This window comes from Saccostrea echinata, unplaced genomic scaffold (genome assembly GCF_033153115.1).
Source record: "Saccostrea echinata isolate AGI-Se365-2 ecotype Australia unplaced genomic scaffold, CSIRO_AGI_Sech_v1 ptg000086l, whole genome shotgun sequence".
Taxonomy (NCBI): domain Eukaryota; kingdom Metazoa; phylum Mollusca; class Bivalvia; order Ostreida; family Ostreidae; genus Saccostrea; species Saccostrea echinata.
The window spans coordinates 2,002,422-2,020,113 of record NW_026889835.1 but is presented as its reverse complement, the minus strand read 5'-3'; the positions used below and the strand labels follow the sequence as shown (position 1 = coordinate 2,020,113).

General features: G+C 32.8%; 2 protein-coding genes across 2 annotated transcripts; both read right to left on the bottom strand.

Moving 5' to 3' along the window:
• Positions 1-1,504: 1,504 nt before the first annotated feature.
• On the bottom strand, positions 1,505-5,466 carry LOC133177090 (uncharacterized). The gene is made up of 4 exons (XM_061312184.1): positions 5,392-5,466; positions 4,852-5,110; positions 4,603-4,644; positions 1,505-1,783 (listed from the first exon to the last, which is right to left on the bottom strand). The coding sequence occupies exons 2-4, from the start codon at positions 5,078-5,080 to the stop codon at positions 1,740-1,742; spliced, it is 315 nt and encodes a 104-aa protein (XP_061168168.1). The 5' UTR covers positions 5,081-5,110; positions 5,392-5,466; the 3' UTR covers positions 1,505-1,739.
• Positions 5,467-12,396: 6,930 nt separating this feature from the next.
• LOC133177014 (big defensin-like) lies at positions 12,397-13,700 on the bottom strand. Its single transcript, XM_061312093.1, has 3 exons — positions 13,454-13,700; positions 12,807-12,833; positions 12,397-12,646 (listed from the first exon to the last, which is right to left on the bottom strand). Exons 1-3 carry the CDS (start codon positions 13,677-13,679, stop codon positions 12,516-12,518), a joined length of 384 nt encoding a protein of 127 aa, XP_061168077.1. The 5' UTR covers positions 13,680-13,700; the 3' UTR covers positions 12,397-12,515.
• Between the last annotated feature and the right edge of the window lie 3,992 nt (positions 13,701-17,692).

Sequence of the window (17,692 nt, the reverse complement as noted above, 5' to 3'; positions counted from 1 at the left end):
TAAAATATATTTACATGTAAGTCTTACTGTAAAAATCAGTTTTCTTCAAGTATTGTACAATTGTACAAGGACTCATATTTGTAAAAAGGTCATGCATTGTTTGCACATTATTAAAAAGTCGGCTTCGTACAGGCGAAAAATCAGTCCATTCTAAAACTATATTGTGTATGGTTATTGCACAGTTATAGGCGAAAAATCAGTCCATTCTAAAACTATAATGTGTATAGTTATTACACAGTTATAAGATATACAATCAGGGTGATGTTCCCTGTTTAGAATGTATGAATGGGTAAAACTTGAATGTCCAATAAGCATTCTTGATATAATGACTTCGTCCCCACCTTTCATGCCGAAATCAGATGATTGATTAACTATGTTTTGTATTGCGTAATGTTTATTATTATCACCAATATTTCCGTGATCTAGTAATTTACGTACGTTTTTACTTAATATTTTATCAGTATTAGGAATTTTAAAGCGTACAGTTTCATACTCAAGTGCATTATTTGCAGCACTATCAGCCTTAGTGTTTCCAGGTATACCAGTATGACCTGGAATCCACAAAATTCAACAATTCTACTTTGTTTAGTTAAGCGATAGTATTTGGTTAAAATATCTAGAATATATGGGTGAGCAATGTTCATACTGTTTATGGATTGTAAGCAGGAGAGCGAATCTGAAAAAAAAAATGTAAAGGAATTGTTACTAACAAATTGAATATAATTAAATGCAAGTTGTATTGCTTTTGCTTCAGCTGTAAATATTGTTGCTTCATTATTTTAAAAAAGTCGTGTAGAGAAAACATTAATTTTAACCACTGCAGCGGCATCTACTTTATTTTTGTCTTTTGAACCATCTGCATAAATAACTCTCCTATATGTATAACAACTGTTTAGTTGCGCCATAGTTTATCAAATATGGTGCATTTATTATCTATCAGGCCCGTAGCAACGGTTTAAAGTTGACAAGCTAAACAAAATCATATATATTCTGAACAAATATTAAACATTTAGATAACGATCAATAATGAAGCTCAAAAGTCTATTGAAACAATACAAATCAGGAGCAGAACAAACACGAACCTCAAAAACATCAGAGGTAAGACCAGATGCCATGGAGGAGTAAGCATCCCCTGGACACCGGTCACATCCACCATGTGGGAAATTCAGTGTTTATAAATAATGGCTTAACAATTAGTATGAAAAACATCAGTCAACATTCAACATAGTGATAAATTGCATTTGCTGACAAGGTCATTGTATCGACCATGGAACTTGCTAAATGATGACTTTAAAAGAGACTGTTGATATCCTTGTTTCATCAACTCGTTTGTCAATAGCTTGCCTCGTTTTAGAAATTGTTCGTAAGTAGAGCATGCTCTTGCGTATCGAATCAATTGGGAGATATAAACCCCATATGCAGGTAATAAGGGTATATTGCTACATAAGTATCTTGTAGCTCCTTCATAGCTCTGCAAAATCGATTTTAAATCAACAAAAAGAAATAATTTTAAAGGGTTCAATGAAGCCCATATTTATTTAACAAAACGGTGTCCAAATATGGTAACCTTGGTTTTCCATTAATTATAATCTGACAAATTCATTATCTTAAATCTATTTAAACTGCAATATTACTGACATCGGTGAACTACTTCAGCGCACTCTGCAGCATTTCCATCTTCCACACACGATCGAGACTCCCAAATGTTCGTACTCGTATGATCGACATTGTGGTCTACATCAAGCATCATGGAACCAGCCGCCACAATTATGACTACGACGATCTGGATAAAAAAGGTTTACATAGAACAGAAAGCGTGTCGATTGTATTTATCAAACAGGAAAATACAATTTTTATTTTTGCATAGATGCAAACTGTGTAAATATGGCATGTTTTTTTTCACTTGATCCGAAATATTTCTAGCATAAAGGTTAAAAATGTCATTTTTTTCTGGAAAAAAAATTTAGTAATTAATTGTCCCTTTTAGAAATAAGTGATGTTTGAAATCGTAATTTTTTTTTTTTACCAATTCATCTCAACCTTCTCGAGATGGCTGAGGACATTGCAAGATTTTTTTTTTTGAAAAAAATTCTAAAGATAGGTAACGTTAATGTACTTTGAAGAAAGCTTCCTATTTACTTATCACTCTGCTTCTTCATAAATACACATGTAATTAAAAAATGTTTTCCTCTTCACATAATCAAACATACTTATCACTCTACATGCACGTACATGAGCGTCCAAATTTGATAGTTTAAATTTTAATAATTAATAAATACAACTGTAATCAAAGAACAAACTAAAACATTTTTCTTGTTCAAATGTACTTATAACCCTACAAACACGTACACGTAACATGCGAGTCATAAACCATAAACAAAATTTAGCATATGATTGGGTTCTTTGTTATGATATTGCACTGTGGACTGACTAATGTAATCCTTATCAGATATTTACATCTCTCTCTCTCACACACAATTCTAACGATTTGATTTCATTATTCCATTGTTCTCGTAGAAAGATGTATGTATTTGCAAAATTAAGGTGGTAAATGCTAAGCATTTACCAAGTTTGACAGTTTCCTGATGAATATAAAATGAAATTGACAGAATTCAAACGTTTGCACTAAAATAATCAATTTCTGGAATATTGATTTAGTTTTTATATTTTCTTCTGGGTTGTCAAAATCCAAGACGCACGCGGACGCTAAACTTAGAATAAACTTGGAATGGAATGCACTTTAAAGATTGACAAAGCTCGTTTGTTTGTTTGTTGTTTAACGTCCCTCTCGAGAATTTTTCACTCATATGGAGACGCCACCACTTGCCGGTGGAGAGCTGCAAATTTTGACCTATACTCGGCACTTAGGCCCATTGGGCAGTGAGGGATCTTTTTCGTGCCAGCACCTACTGCGACACGGGACCTCAGTTTATACGGTCTCATCCGAAGGACTGGTCTCCACGTCCAACAGTGGGATTCGAACCCGCGACGTAAGGATCAACTCCTTACTCCGCGACTCTAGAGCAAATGCTCTATATAACCACTGCGCCACGCGGACGACTGACAAAGCTCGTCAGTAGAGAGTACAGAAAGCGCTATGCCATATGAAAAGAGGTAACTAGAAAGTACTTCTTTGAGGAACGATTAAATTACGTATTTCATTGACTTGAATAATTTTTTTTATTGCCCCAGCAATATATAAGATTCAATGGATGGCGCCAAGGTTGGGGAGCCCTGGATTCACCAAACGTACAAGTTTCATAAGATATTAGCCGTTAGTAATGATGACAGTTCAGTCCATTGTACATATAGATAGTATAATTTGAAACCACTTGATGCACATTATAGTTATTCTATATGTACATGTAACACGTGACACTATAATATGTAAACTACTACTACTATTATAAACACTGTGTATTCAACAGGGACAATTTTTCATTGAGGAAAAAAAAAGAAAAAGTAGGTAAACAAATCCTTTCACACCTCATTCATCCAATATGTGTATGTATTTATCAGAAAAGTTATCAAAATGATGAGTAACGTAAAGATTTTAAACAAGTACAATTTTAACCAACATTAGAAAACAGTGAAGAAAAAAGACCCAGTCTCTTTTCAAGTATAGCCAGATCATTATTCTTTTTTTTCTTTTTATACATAAATCTTTCAATTCTATAATAATAATTTATTTCTTTTTTAACTCCTACTATGGTTGGTAGTGACTTTTCTTATAAATATGTTCTTTTTACCAAACATATTAAAAGATTCCAAATAATATACTATAGTAATATTTACCTTCTCTACCAAATATAACATAAATTATGTTTATTTCAATGTTGTGCTTAGTTTTATCAATTATCCATTCTACTAGTTTACTCCATAATATCTCAACAGATAAACATTCCCAAAACAAATGGGTAATAGACTCAGGATACATACCACAAAAAGTACACATATCAGAATTTACAATTCCTATTTTCTTTAAATATACATTGGTACTCAAAATTCTATGTACAATTCGATATTGAAACCATCTAAGTTAAAATCCGAAGTAGAAAAATTAAAGTTAGTTGACCCTTGGCGTATTTGCAATCCAGATGTAAAAATAAAAAATATCCGATTAAGCAGGCTAGGCTTGATTTTTTCCTAATATCAGAAGAGCTTATGTCAACACTCGATACTGTAGCTATTCTCCCAGGATATGGAACAGATCATTGAATAATTTAACGTCAATATTTGATAATTTTTCAAAAGGAAGAGGCTTTTGGCACTTTAATAATTCTCTGTTGAAAGATCTTTACTTTGTAAAGAAGTTCATTTCATGTAGTTACAATAAAGGATATTTATCAATGACTCAAACTCGGGGCATAATTTCTGTAATTCCAAAGGGAAATAAACCCAGAGAATACTTGAAGAATTGGAGACCTGTCTCTCTTCTCAATGTGATTTATAAGCTGTTGTCTAGTGTTTTAGCTGATCGAATTAAAAGTGACTTGAATAATTTTATTAAAATATCCAACTTTAAAAGTTAATGCATTAGATTATTAACACAATTATAGATTTTATGGCATATTTTTGAATCTCATCAAAACGTATACATACCTCCTGAAGAAGAAAACCGCATTATCATTCTATTCCTCCTCGCTTTATAACAGAATCAAAATATATAAACATACTTTTCATTTTTTTTTTTAAATCATTTCACTTGGATGTTTAATCTAATCAGATCTAATAAAAAATTTTCTTTGTAAAAATGTATTTGGTATTTTCTCGTTGATTTATAAGTTAATGAATACTTTTTATATCTGTTAACAAATGGTTTTGATTTATGAAAATAAATATTAAAAATACCCAATTGAATTCCATATCGTATAACTTGGGTAAATCCGTAAGCTCTCACTAGCGCTACGAATAGCGGAGCAGACACAGTCCTTCCAGCATAAGACGCTATTGGTAAAAGACCCTGGGCCTGTCGTTTGTTTCTTAGCTGTTCTCTCTCTGTTTGTGCATTGGACAAAATGGGACCAGGAGCAACCAACAGCATAATATACAAGATACACAGAAACGCATTCCTTTCCATTGTGGGTTCTTCTCAATTAAACTGAAGAAGCTAAAACAACACAAAACAAAACCCCAAACTTTAATATGCAATATCTTTTTAGTCTTCAAAAGACTCAAATCTGTTTGATTCGTTCTCTATCAATTACGAGCCGTAGTTTTGAAAATAATATTCATTTAGAATTTAAAAAAAGATTGTGACGTAATCTTTTGTGTTAATCGTTCTTGGACTAGCACGAATGTTGTTTCAAATTTTATTGGTAATCCAAAAAGTTTTATATTGTCCAAATGGACCTTTGCGAGAAGCGCTGACTTTTACAATCGACGACTTACTTTTTAGCACTGGTTCTCTGCCCTTGATTCCAGTCGCTGCCGCTAGGAATTAGGGCGCTTGCGCCCGTTTACCAATGTCAGGATACCAGTCTACTTACTTTTACGCTAGGACAATATATGGAAGCTCTTTTGCGATATAAATATTGAGCTTAACAGTTAATTAAACGATAATAATGGACGATTTCAAAGCACATTTTACGTTGTCGAGGAAGGGACCAGCAACCACCCTACCCTCAACCCCCACCCTTCCCACATTGATGACCTCTTGCTTAGTTTTCCTTCCGGAATGGTTTTTCCTCTTTATTTGATTCCTTCAGAAAATGAGATTGAAAAGAAATACTACCCCTCACGAATAAGGTAATTTATTTAATTCTGAATCCCATCACCTCTTGCGTTGATTGCATGCCGGTAAATCTTGTTAATGCCCCTAACACCATACCTACTGTATAACCACTATTAAGACTTTCTTGTATATTGTCAAAACCGTACCTCCGTACATAAAGCAGGTTTAAATGTCAAAGTAAGCCATAGATTGTAAAAGTCAGTGCTTCTCACAAAAGTCCATTAGTGAAGAAAAACTGACTATTTTTCTGATAGAATGGACATTTTTTCCATACAAAATGAACAGTGACGAACATTGCTATGTAAGCTTGTACAATGTTAAGACAGTTAAAGGCCACGTAGAAAACAATTTTAGTAAATTAACAAATTGCAGACTACTGACAATTCTCTGTCGTCACAATAAAACCAAAATAATTTACAACTAACAGTTAAAGTACATTTATTAAGATTTTTAATTATTTGACGCAAAGACCCACCAGTAAAATTGACATTTTTGTGCTTGATTGCCTATTAAAATTTTCACAGGACAAAAGACACGCCTAAGAATACATTTGAACTTGTATTTTCAACTATAATAAGTCCATATATTAACATTTTCCTCCTAATTCTCTTATCTTAAAACTGCAGAATTTAGATTGCGGCTTCATTAAGAGTGTTAGGTACTTATAATTTTTAGACACGCGATGTCCACCATTTTACCGGACAACCCTTATAAAAGAGATGTTGCTGGATAAATGAAGATAATTATTTAGAAATAACTGGGCCATTCTGGGACACATGGTATAGCACTAATTTGTTTTTTTAAATTAAAAAAGATTTTTGAAATTCTCTTAAAATGTTTTTATCTGAAGATGCAGCGAAGATGAAGCAAATTATCAACCATTTTTTGTGAGTATATATAAGTTAAAGGAGGGGAAGAATAATTATATCTTTGAAAAATGAAACTTTAGGTGAGTTAAATATAAAATTGACTCTAGTTCAATTTTTGAAAAAGTCAACTAAACATTTTTTTCATAACTTTTTAAAATAGACAATCAACCGCCCTGCCCTACGCTTAATGTAAACTTTGTTACCTTTGAAATTTGAATGATGTATTTTTTTTATAATAATAACTAAAGTTTTGGTTTTCTAATATGTTGATTTGGTTGCAAACCTCACCAAGTCCAAAATGTTTTGAAAAAAATATGTTAGTCTGCCTCGGTATATTTTAGGAGAATGGTGCTATTTTTTCAGCTTCACAAAATCAGAAATAAAATGTCAAAGTGACAATCAAAACAAGTCAGACAAGTTCATAACAAGCAATTTTGACGTGATTGTGTCAAAGGTATAAAAATTATTATTTATTACAAATTATGGAACCCAGCATAATTATGCATTATATCATATAATGCATATTGACAATATTCATTTATCACAAGTGTAGAAAGTCATACAAAACCCCAGAGTCTGATTAAAGATGCTTGCTCAGTGAGTCAAAATCACATATGGTTTTAGGATATTTGTATCATAAATCGAAAGATTCATAAAAAAAAAGAATATAAAGAAGTTTTGAGAAACTCAAATAGTTCATACAAAAATTGAAAAAATGTCAAGTTTCTATTAGAGATATATTTGAAGATTCTATTTCCAGTCCAATGACTTCTATTTCAAAATGTTCTGTGAAAAACTTTTAAAGCCTGTGATATCTTGATTGCTAACTCTTCTCTTATTAGTAATCTTACTGGACAGCTTCTATACCAAAATTTGGGAAAATCTGAACTGCTGTTCTTTTAATGTTGTCATAGAATGCAATCTTTATGGGCTTATATGTTGGTGAAACCAAGGGTTCACTTAAAAGAATATCGGGGCGTACATTTCAAATTTACAATGGTGGCCAGCGGCTTTTATTCAAGCACTTTAATTTACCTGATCATTCTATTTTTTCAATGAAAGTAATTAGAATTCAAGAAAAGATTTACTATCATACTTATAGCCCATCATTGACTACACCTTTCCGTAGATAACGAGAAGAACCTTATCTTAATTCTCCCTCTGCCAGAAGGCACACAAGGCCTGAACATCTCTCTTCCACAGGGGCCGGTCTGAGGCTGCACGGGGTGCCGTGTTCCAACTTCCAGCCTGCATCATTCCGCTCCACCTCCACCATTCCCCGCTATGTTGTCATTGGCGACTTCGCTTCCTTCTCTCAGGCGTCCACCCGAGGACCACAACAAAGTCTGTGGATCCTTTCTCAGCACATGACCGATCCAATTCCATCTCCTCCTCCTCACCTCGCCACTGATGTTTCTACTCCTGCCATCTCCAGAACTGTCTTGTTTGGGATATGCTGCTGCCATTTGACCTGAGAATCCTGTTAATCCTCTTTTCCTCTGTCTTGGTAAGTTCCAAGTTCCAAAATCGGATTTAAAAAAAAACTAGGCACGGCCTTTTTATACGGATGCAATGACAATGTCGATTGTGTTGGGAATTTTTCCAGTCCACAGTGTAAGCAATATGAATGTAATTGGATTTTTTAACAACACACAGAGACGTAAGCGTAGAACTTCATGGAAATTGGTCTTAGATTAAACCTATTATACACAAGTATTAGCTTTCCTAAAAAGCTTGTCTGACTTGAGCAAATTTATTTTTACGTGAAGAATCAAGAAAAGTTAAATCCAGTGTAATCAACATGACTCTGAGTCATGAAATGAATTCTTTGCTACGAAACAAAAAAAGTTCAATTCAGCGGATTCAGATTCTTTCCTTGAAAGTGTCCACCCTGAACCGAAAATTTCTGAAGTTTCTTCCAACAGGCCTGTTCATGGATACAAAGATATAACCAGTGCTTCTAAACATCATTCTGTGAACAATTTTGATAATTAAGAAATGTTTTATAAAAAAAAAAAATAAACGTGTTATAAATGAACTAACATTTTTGCATTTAAGCAAAAGAACATTCAACACGTGTCTTTCACTTTTATATTTTTTTTAACTATGAAGAAATCAAACGTCTGCAAGTTATCAATATGTGTAGATTTATAAAAACTCTGAAGGTAGAGAGACTTAGTATGCATTGAATATTTATAAACATTCATTAGTTAATCTGATACAGATAATCGACAAATGTTGATCTGACCAGCTTCATTCCTTCTGTTTTGCTGGACATGAATGATGCATTTGAGAATGGCCAAATGTTATATAACCTGTAATGTATAATGTGATAATAATGACACCAGCTATAATGCTCTGGCTTGTTTGGGTATTTAGCATGTTTTCTTTACTCGTCATGCTCTCAAAATTGATAGTGAAGATAGTATGAAGTTTCCAAGATCAAGTTATCACAAGAATTCTATTGAACGACTTGACCAACAAACCTTGGCTAAATCTAATACTGTCTGACGCCATGACGTCAGACAACAATGTTTCGTTTGATTCACTACTACATTACGTAAATAATCTGTCAGGTCTTCAGAACATTCGCACCAAACTTTACTCTGTCCCTTTGAAACTTTTAAATAGTCTATTTGAAAAAGTCAAGGAAAGTCCATATTTAGATTCCTCGACACCAGAATACAGGCTCGGATCTGTGATTATGAATATTGCAAATCATAGGCTATTAAAACCACCATGTACTGCTAAAACAACCCGTTTTCTCCTTCAACTTCAATATGCCAACAAAGGGTTGATTGATTATATGTTGTTTTATGTCCCAATTTTTCACTCATATAGAGACGTCACCAAAAACCGGTGAAGGGCTTCAAATTTAGACCTTTACTCGGCACTCAGGGCCATTGAGCAGTGACGGATTTTTATCGTGCCAACGCCTGCCGTGACACGGGGCCTCATCCGAAAGACCCGCAACTTACACTTAAAAGTAGGCGCATGGCGAAGGAAATGTTGCTACCTATTTATTATCGACTTAGGTCAGTCGCGGTCGAAGTTCGAACCCCGGACCTTCCGATCACGGAGCGAGCGCTCTACCAACTGAGCTACCGTGACGGTGCCAACAAAGGAATTGATGCGGTTAATATGAGTAATATTCTTAATCATAAAAGGGTCCAGACTTGTATTCTACCTTATTTCAAGTTGAAGTCAACACCTTGTATTTCTTACAAATATACATCGACTATTGCGTCTAAATTTTTTAATTACAAGAATACTATACAGGGCATAATTCTCCAACGTGTTCATGGTCTTCTTCACACTACAACTATAGTCCTCCTGGACACGTCATCATTGGTGACGTAAATATAGTTCATAATGAGGACCTTAAATCATTTATTTTCAAAGAGCCTTAATTTAGGGAATCCCGATCTTTCAACTGGTGTCCAAATTTCATAAATATTTCAAAAATATATAAATTCATAAATATTATGAATTCTGTGGAAGATTACACCAGGTGATGGACCAAACATGGAAAAGAAGACATTGACAATTTGTCAAAATTAATTAATTGTATCAGATGGATCATTCATCAAGCGATTGAGGGCCAATATGAAAACCATTTATACTTCTGTGTTCAATAATTATTAATGACTTAGCTAAGGAAGTCAATTCTCTCAATAAAGGTGTTAGATAGACACTACTGTCTTCAGCATTCTCCTTTACGCAGATGACATTGCACTCATTGCTGGCGATGAAAAGGATATTCGATATGCAGGAATTTCTAAATGTTGTCTCGACGTGGTTTAAGAAGTGTTACTTAACGATAAAGCCTGAAAAATCTAAAGTTGTTGCATTTTCGATAAAGGAACCTTATGCAGAGTAACTACAAATTCTACCTCGGAAACATTATTCTGGAGTATGCTTCTTTCTATAAATATTTAGGTGTTATATTGATGATAATAGGGGCTTCAAGACAAACATAGAAAATCTCGCAAAATTAGGAGGCTGTGCTTTAGGGGCAATGATATTAAAGATCCATCATCTTAAACACTTTGGTTTCAACACATCTGAAACGCTTTTTCATTACTGTGTCTCTCTCGTAATCGACTATTTCAGCGGTGTGTGGGGATATAAAACATCGCACAAAATTGATATGGTACAGGATAGGGCTCGATCAACGATACTTTCTCGGGGTTCACCGGTTAACACCCCTCTTAGCTGTACGTGGTGAGTGTTGATGGTCAGCGGCCAGTCTACGAAACAAAAACTAACATGGTGCGTCTATGGAATAAATTAATCCTAATGGTCTTGTAGAGTAGACTTTCCCCTCTACCCCTCTAAAATACCCCCCCCCCCCGGGAAAACTGTCTCTAGAGTAGGATTTCCCCGACGGAAAAATGACTCTAGAGTAGGATTTCCCCCACGAAAATCCCACACCAGATTCAATTTTGGCTCTGGTGTGAGATTTCCCCTCGGGAGAAAATCTTACTCTAGAGTACGATTTCCGAGGGGAAAGCTGGCTATGGGGAAAATTTCTACGGCTATTTCTAAATTCGAGAAGTGGTGTAAATCAGAAACGGATACTTAAAAATTCCAATTAAGGAACTTTTAAAAAATTCGAAATCACGCCAAAATCAATAATAATAAACCGTCCGACTTCCAACACTTTAAACAGCCATTCCCCACGATATTAAAGTCCAGGCTTTTTGACATAATAGACAGCTGCTTTTTCAATAAAAATGGAACTCGTAAATTTACCTACCTTGCCATTGCTCATTTGCTACATTTCTTTGCTAAAAAAAACCCATTCTTATTGTACACACAAACACTCTGAAGTTGACATTAAAAAGATGCTTGAGTTTCTGATTGTCAATATCTGTGTAGTTTTAAGAGACCAGTCTCCGGGGCCATAAAACTTAGATGAGCTCACTTTTGATCTCAGTCTTACTTTTCCGTAATTAATTCCTTTTGTAAAAGTGAGATTGAGATCAAAAGTGAGCTCGTCTAAGTTTTATGGCCCCGGAGTCAGGTCTTCAAACAATCTCTCGAAATTCCTATAGGTACCGATTGCGCCCCGTTATAAGCAGACCTATCTTTGTATTCATATGAAGCAGAATTTATTAAAAATAATTTTTTTTAAATATTATATATGAGAGGAAGAAAACACTTGCTGTGGCCTTCAACTCGACATTTAGATATATCGACGACGTATTATCAATCAACAATAGTTACTTCCATTCATACAATATGTATGTCGACTCGATATATCCCAGTGAGCTTAAATAAGATACCACAGAGTTTGACACATCTGTTTCATATTTGGATATTTTACTAGAGAAAGACGTTTATGGTAACCTAACAACAAAACTTTATGATAAACATGATGACTTCAACTTTTCAATCGTCAGCGTCCCTTACTTTTGTAGCAATATACCCTTATCACCTGCATATGGGGTTTATGCCTCTCAGTTGATTCGATACGCAAGAGCGTACTATTACTATAATAAGATAATAAATATACGCCAATAAAAATACTGCACTGTACTAAAAAATCTGTAAAAATGTAAAGTATTTACAGAAATCCAAATTCTTTAGAGGCAATAAACTACCAAAAAAAAACTACAAGCTGTAACAATCGTTTCCAGCATGACTTTTATTGATATAAAATTTAATTGATTTAATTAATATATAGAGTGGTTTTTGCTGATTTCGTATTAATCCCCCTCCCCACCCATTTTTTCATCGATACGATGATTCGATATATTCTTTTGAACTCGAAATAAAAAAAACACCACACACTTGAAATGATTTTATTCAAGTAAAGCAACGAAATGAAAGGAAAAGTTAAGTCCATAATTAATGTACACGTGACAAAATAAGGTACATTTATTAAAGCTTCAACATTATTAATTACACTAGCGCACTTTGCAGCATTTCCAGCCTCCACATACGTCCGAGGATCGCCAATCTTCGTACTCGTTTGATCGACATTGTGGTCTACACCAACCATCTTTATACCAGCCGCCACAAGTATGACTACGGGAATCTAGGAAATATATATATATATATATATAGAGAGAGAGAGAGAGAGAGAGAGAGAGAAATCTATACATTACTTAATCGCTTGGCTGTTGTAAATAACAATGCAATAACTTCAAAATATAACCAGAATAAGAGCAAAAACAAATATGAAACATCTGACTTACCACTTGAAGTCGTTGCTGTACTTTTTGCTTTATTGAGAAACATAATAATGTTGATAAGAAATATAACAGAGGTTTGAAAACTTAAATAAATATTTAATTGACAAAATTTCTACATAACTTTTATAAAAGGCAAATATCAAGTCATATATTAACAAATAAAGTTGTAAAACAAATACTATACTAGTAACCAAGGGCTTGTCTTAAAATTTTCAACTATGTAAGTATGTCTCATTAAACTGTCATTTCAAAAATCAAATAAACGAAGACATAAGAGTTTTCTTCGTATATTTTTGAGTCAAAAAATATCTCGAAAGTATACATGTCTTCAAGGGTTTTTTCTACAACAATGTGATAGTAGTGCATATTTTGCATTATCTTTGTGTAGCATTTTTGTAGCTCTGTGACCTTGCATGATTTCTGTTTCTGATACAATAAGTGTGATGAGAAAAATTCACAAGTTACAATCAAGCAATTTATAATGCATTATTTAATATTAAAATTAAAATGATTTGATATTTGCAATATATATATATATATATATATATATATATATATATATATATATATATATATATATATATATATATATATATATATATATATATATATATATATATATATAAGGATTTGGACAAATGAATAACTACCTTTCTTTATAGCATATCTAGTTACTTGGTAGATGCCATAAGCTGCCACCAGCGCTAGGAATAGCGGAGCAGACACAGTCATTCCAGCATAAGACGCTATTGGTAAAAGAGCCTGGGCCTGTCGTTTGTTTCTGGATTCTTCATGTTCTGGTCTGCTGGCTAGAATTGGACCAGGGGCAGTCAATAGTATAATGTATAAAACACACAGGAACGTTTTCTTTTCCATGGTGGCCTGTCTGCAGATTTACTGAACAAATAAAAAAGCGCAGTTATTAAATATTTTAATTGTTTGATTCGTTATTTCCCTTCGAATTTTCGTGATGAAACGCAGTGTACTTTTCAAAGATAATAATATTTCATATATTTACTTTTGTTTTCTTTTCTTTTTTCACAGAGAACAAAAACTTATATCTACTAACTTTGAAAATCTAAGTTTGAAATTTATTTATCTCCCTTTTTATGTTATCGTGTGTTTATCCTGTTGCAAAATTAACAGAATTAAAAAAAAAATTTAAAAAGCCCCCCTTGTCTCATTTGACACTTCTGGAAATGTACCTAAATTTGTTCTTTCCAATAGGAACCATTTCCCAAAATTTTGAATTGAAACTATACACAAATTTTTGCTTCATACTTAAAACAAAGCTCTGGAAGAATTTCTATCTTTGGACCAATCCTTTTCAAAATCTTATCAATTTTTAGACGAATAGATAGAATTTCATTGAAATTTGGTACTTTTCAAAAATATCTTCCTATCTTCCTACCTTTTCTCATATCCCCTACAAATTCATAATTAATTTTCCTGATTTTAATGAGAAAAAAAGAACAGGGATATTTAGAAGGGGTCGCCAAAAAGTTCCTGGACTGACAACGCAATAATGATATGTAAGTGATAAAACTGTAATACGAGATAGAGAAAAATCGTGCTATGCATAAACAGAACTCCCGATGTATAGGAAGATGCTATAATAAATCAAGTTATATTTGTTGTGTTCAAAATTTTGCAACAACAACTGAAACAAAATTCGAAAGAGGCAGTTTCATATATATTGAATATTACTTTAGAAAAATAATGCAGTATTCATGTATATTGAGAATACCCTCTGTAAAACAATTTATTTAACGAGGCCGAGTCTAATTATTTCCACCCTAGATATTTTGATAAATTTTCTTGAATGAATTTTTACTATTATATTAATTATTTTAAGATAAAAAAAAATCAAATGTTTACCATCCCGATTTCTTAGGGGGCCATCTCAAAAGTTGTCAAATTTTACTATTGAACCCTATGGGAATTTGTTGGAAAAGCGCCAACTTATCACATTTTTCCATGTTTTTTGTAGTTCTGCCCTAGGTATTTCCTTTTCAGTCAAATACATGAAAGTTATTGTAAAAAGTCACCAAATTGTGAAATTTCAAAAAAGTTGACCATCTGGTTTGATCTAGGTATTATTAAAAAGTTTAATTTTTGCAATGCCCAATACCTCTAAATTTGCCATATTGAGGCATACATATTGTATATAACGGCGCAGATAAATTATTTTGGTAAAAAATAACAATGTTTAGATTGCTGGTATGTTTCTTTTGATGTTCTGTCAACAGTTTTTAATAAAATGTCCATGGACGTCTTGAAAACTCAAGCGAGTCATGCGTCATTCTATAGCGTCATGCATTGCTTAGAGAATCGGAAAACAATGATGTCGTGAAAGCCATTTCAGCGTTTCTTCCTAATCATTGTCTTAAAATCACATTTTAAGACAGACCCATAAACGTTACAGATGATGTAATATAATGTTAATTATGTATCAAAATTACAATACTTGGATAAGTGTTATGTTGCACCTACGAATGCATGAAACTAAAAAGCTGCTCAAAGTCATGCGCACTCGAATAAGACTCGGCATCGTTAAATTGCCCTTTTCCTATTTTTCATTTCATTACGATTAACTTTAATTTAGGATTCAGTTTCAAAAAAACCCAGCACGAACACATCCGTTTCAGAAACTATTGTATTAACAATGAATAACCATATCAGATAAAATTTTCTATTAACTTAAAAAGATTCAGAGGTTTGCTTTTTTAGTCTAAAGCAGAATTGCAGCATTTTGTTCGGATAAATTAACAATTTTTTCCTTACAAAACTGTTGTTTGTATTTACTAGGAAAATTATGTTGCGATTTATCAATTCAGTTTTTAGCAAATACTAACATTTTAACTGAATAGATATTAAATATAGTAGATAATAATAAGAATGATGATAATAATAATGTTGATTAGTAATAGTAAAAGAAAAGCATACCCTAAAACTTGATTTCTGCAAAGTTTCACCTGAAAACGTTCATGACACTTCAGCACAGCTGCTTTAAATACAGTGCGTCACGTGCCACAGGTAGCTGAGTTTTTTTGTAACTGATGTAGTATTATGCAATTAATATCAAGTTGCACCATATTGTAATACATCAACCGATATGTATTTTTTAAAACTCAAAACTCATACATCAGTATTAAACTCATAAACATTTGGAACAGACAGGATTGTCGAAGTGAAAATTTAAAATTACTTATTTTGAAATAAAAGTTCTTTTTAAGGACATACGCAACGTACCTTACCTATTGATAAATTTTCAAGATATTCTGAATTTAATATTATAGTGCCATCAGATATTCGTAGACGAAAAATCAGCATGCATTACCAGGGGTTTTGAAAAGATATCAATTGATGAAAATTCTTGTATAATTCAAAGAAAAATAAACAAAAATTACTAAACATATATTCTAGATGTTTTGTTTATCCAAACATGTTTTAAAAGAAGTGTACAACAGCACATATAGACATTAAAATGTAGCACACAGTTCCTTTAAGTATTGGAACTCTTCAACTCCAGGGAAAAAGACAATAAAGTTCAAACTACGTTGCGTATGTCCTTAAGCAATCATTAAAATCTACTCATTGTAACCACTTTGACTTGATTAATTTTTGCACTTGCTCTCTTTAAACAGTTTTTTATAATATCAAACAAACCTGCAAAATCCGATCGGTAACGTATCATTTTACAGCATTTTTGTACTGTGCGATAATTGAAAATGATGTATAGCCATGGGAATTTCCTAAATGTTATAAAGTTCAGCAGTTGTAAACAACGGAATCTTAACAGACATGTATATCTTAAATATTTGTGCAATTTATTAGCATAATCTCTTTGATGTTTCACGTCCAGATTCAGTGTATGCTGATAATTAAACCTTCTGAGCTGAGTGTCTAAGAAAGCTAATGTTAACGTAAACTTGTCATCGAATTACTGGCCAATTCATCAGACTGGTTAAAGTTTACATTAATCATGTTAATTTTAGAACATATAAGCATATTGGATAATCAAAGGTAAAATTCTCCCCTATTCATGTATTGTGATTGTCTACTCCAACTGGTTATGTTATCGATACGGGAATAGCTGAGTGTAAATGCAAGTATCACACTTGTTTTAATGTGGAAACAAAATTAGAATGGAATGATTCATGGGTTCAGGCCCTTACCATGCACATCTATAAATTCCGTCTTTTAGTTTTAGTTTTTTATTTAATAATTTCGTTTTCTTTATTTAATAATTTCGTTTTTTCTTTATTAATTTTTGGTTTGCACTATTGGGCTTCCGTACATTTGGTATTGACAGTATATCAGTGTTTATGGTACTGAAATTTTTAAGGTTACTTGGATTGTATTATTGTGTAGTCTAATAGGACCAATACAACTTTTTTGACTTTGCAAGTAAAACGAATTTTTAACAAAATATTGAAAGTATTTTAAGATAAAGTTTGTACGGATAATGTGTAAACGGAATTTTTTTTAATTAGCTATAGATACTTTACAATCATATATTCGTATGAGCAGCATCCCCTTCCAAACAATCACGCACACCCAACTACATGTCCCCAGGCCATGAAAATCCTATTTTTATTTAAAATTAGTTATTTATTTATTATTTAAAATATAAATCATTCTTCTAATAATATCTACACAAAATGAATAGGTTTTGTGCATGGTATTTTATTTATAAAAACGAAGAAAAATATAGTTTTACAGATGGTTCCAGGAGACCCAACAACACAAATGAAAAGGTCAATTATAAATGTCTTCCTGCATTCCAGTAAATATGACGATGGGTTTCTTTGAACATTCTAACTTGAAAAGGTGCAAATATTTAACCACAAGTGTCGTAGCAAATATTTATAAGTAGTAGCATATAT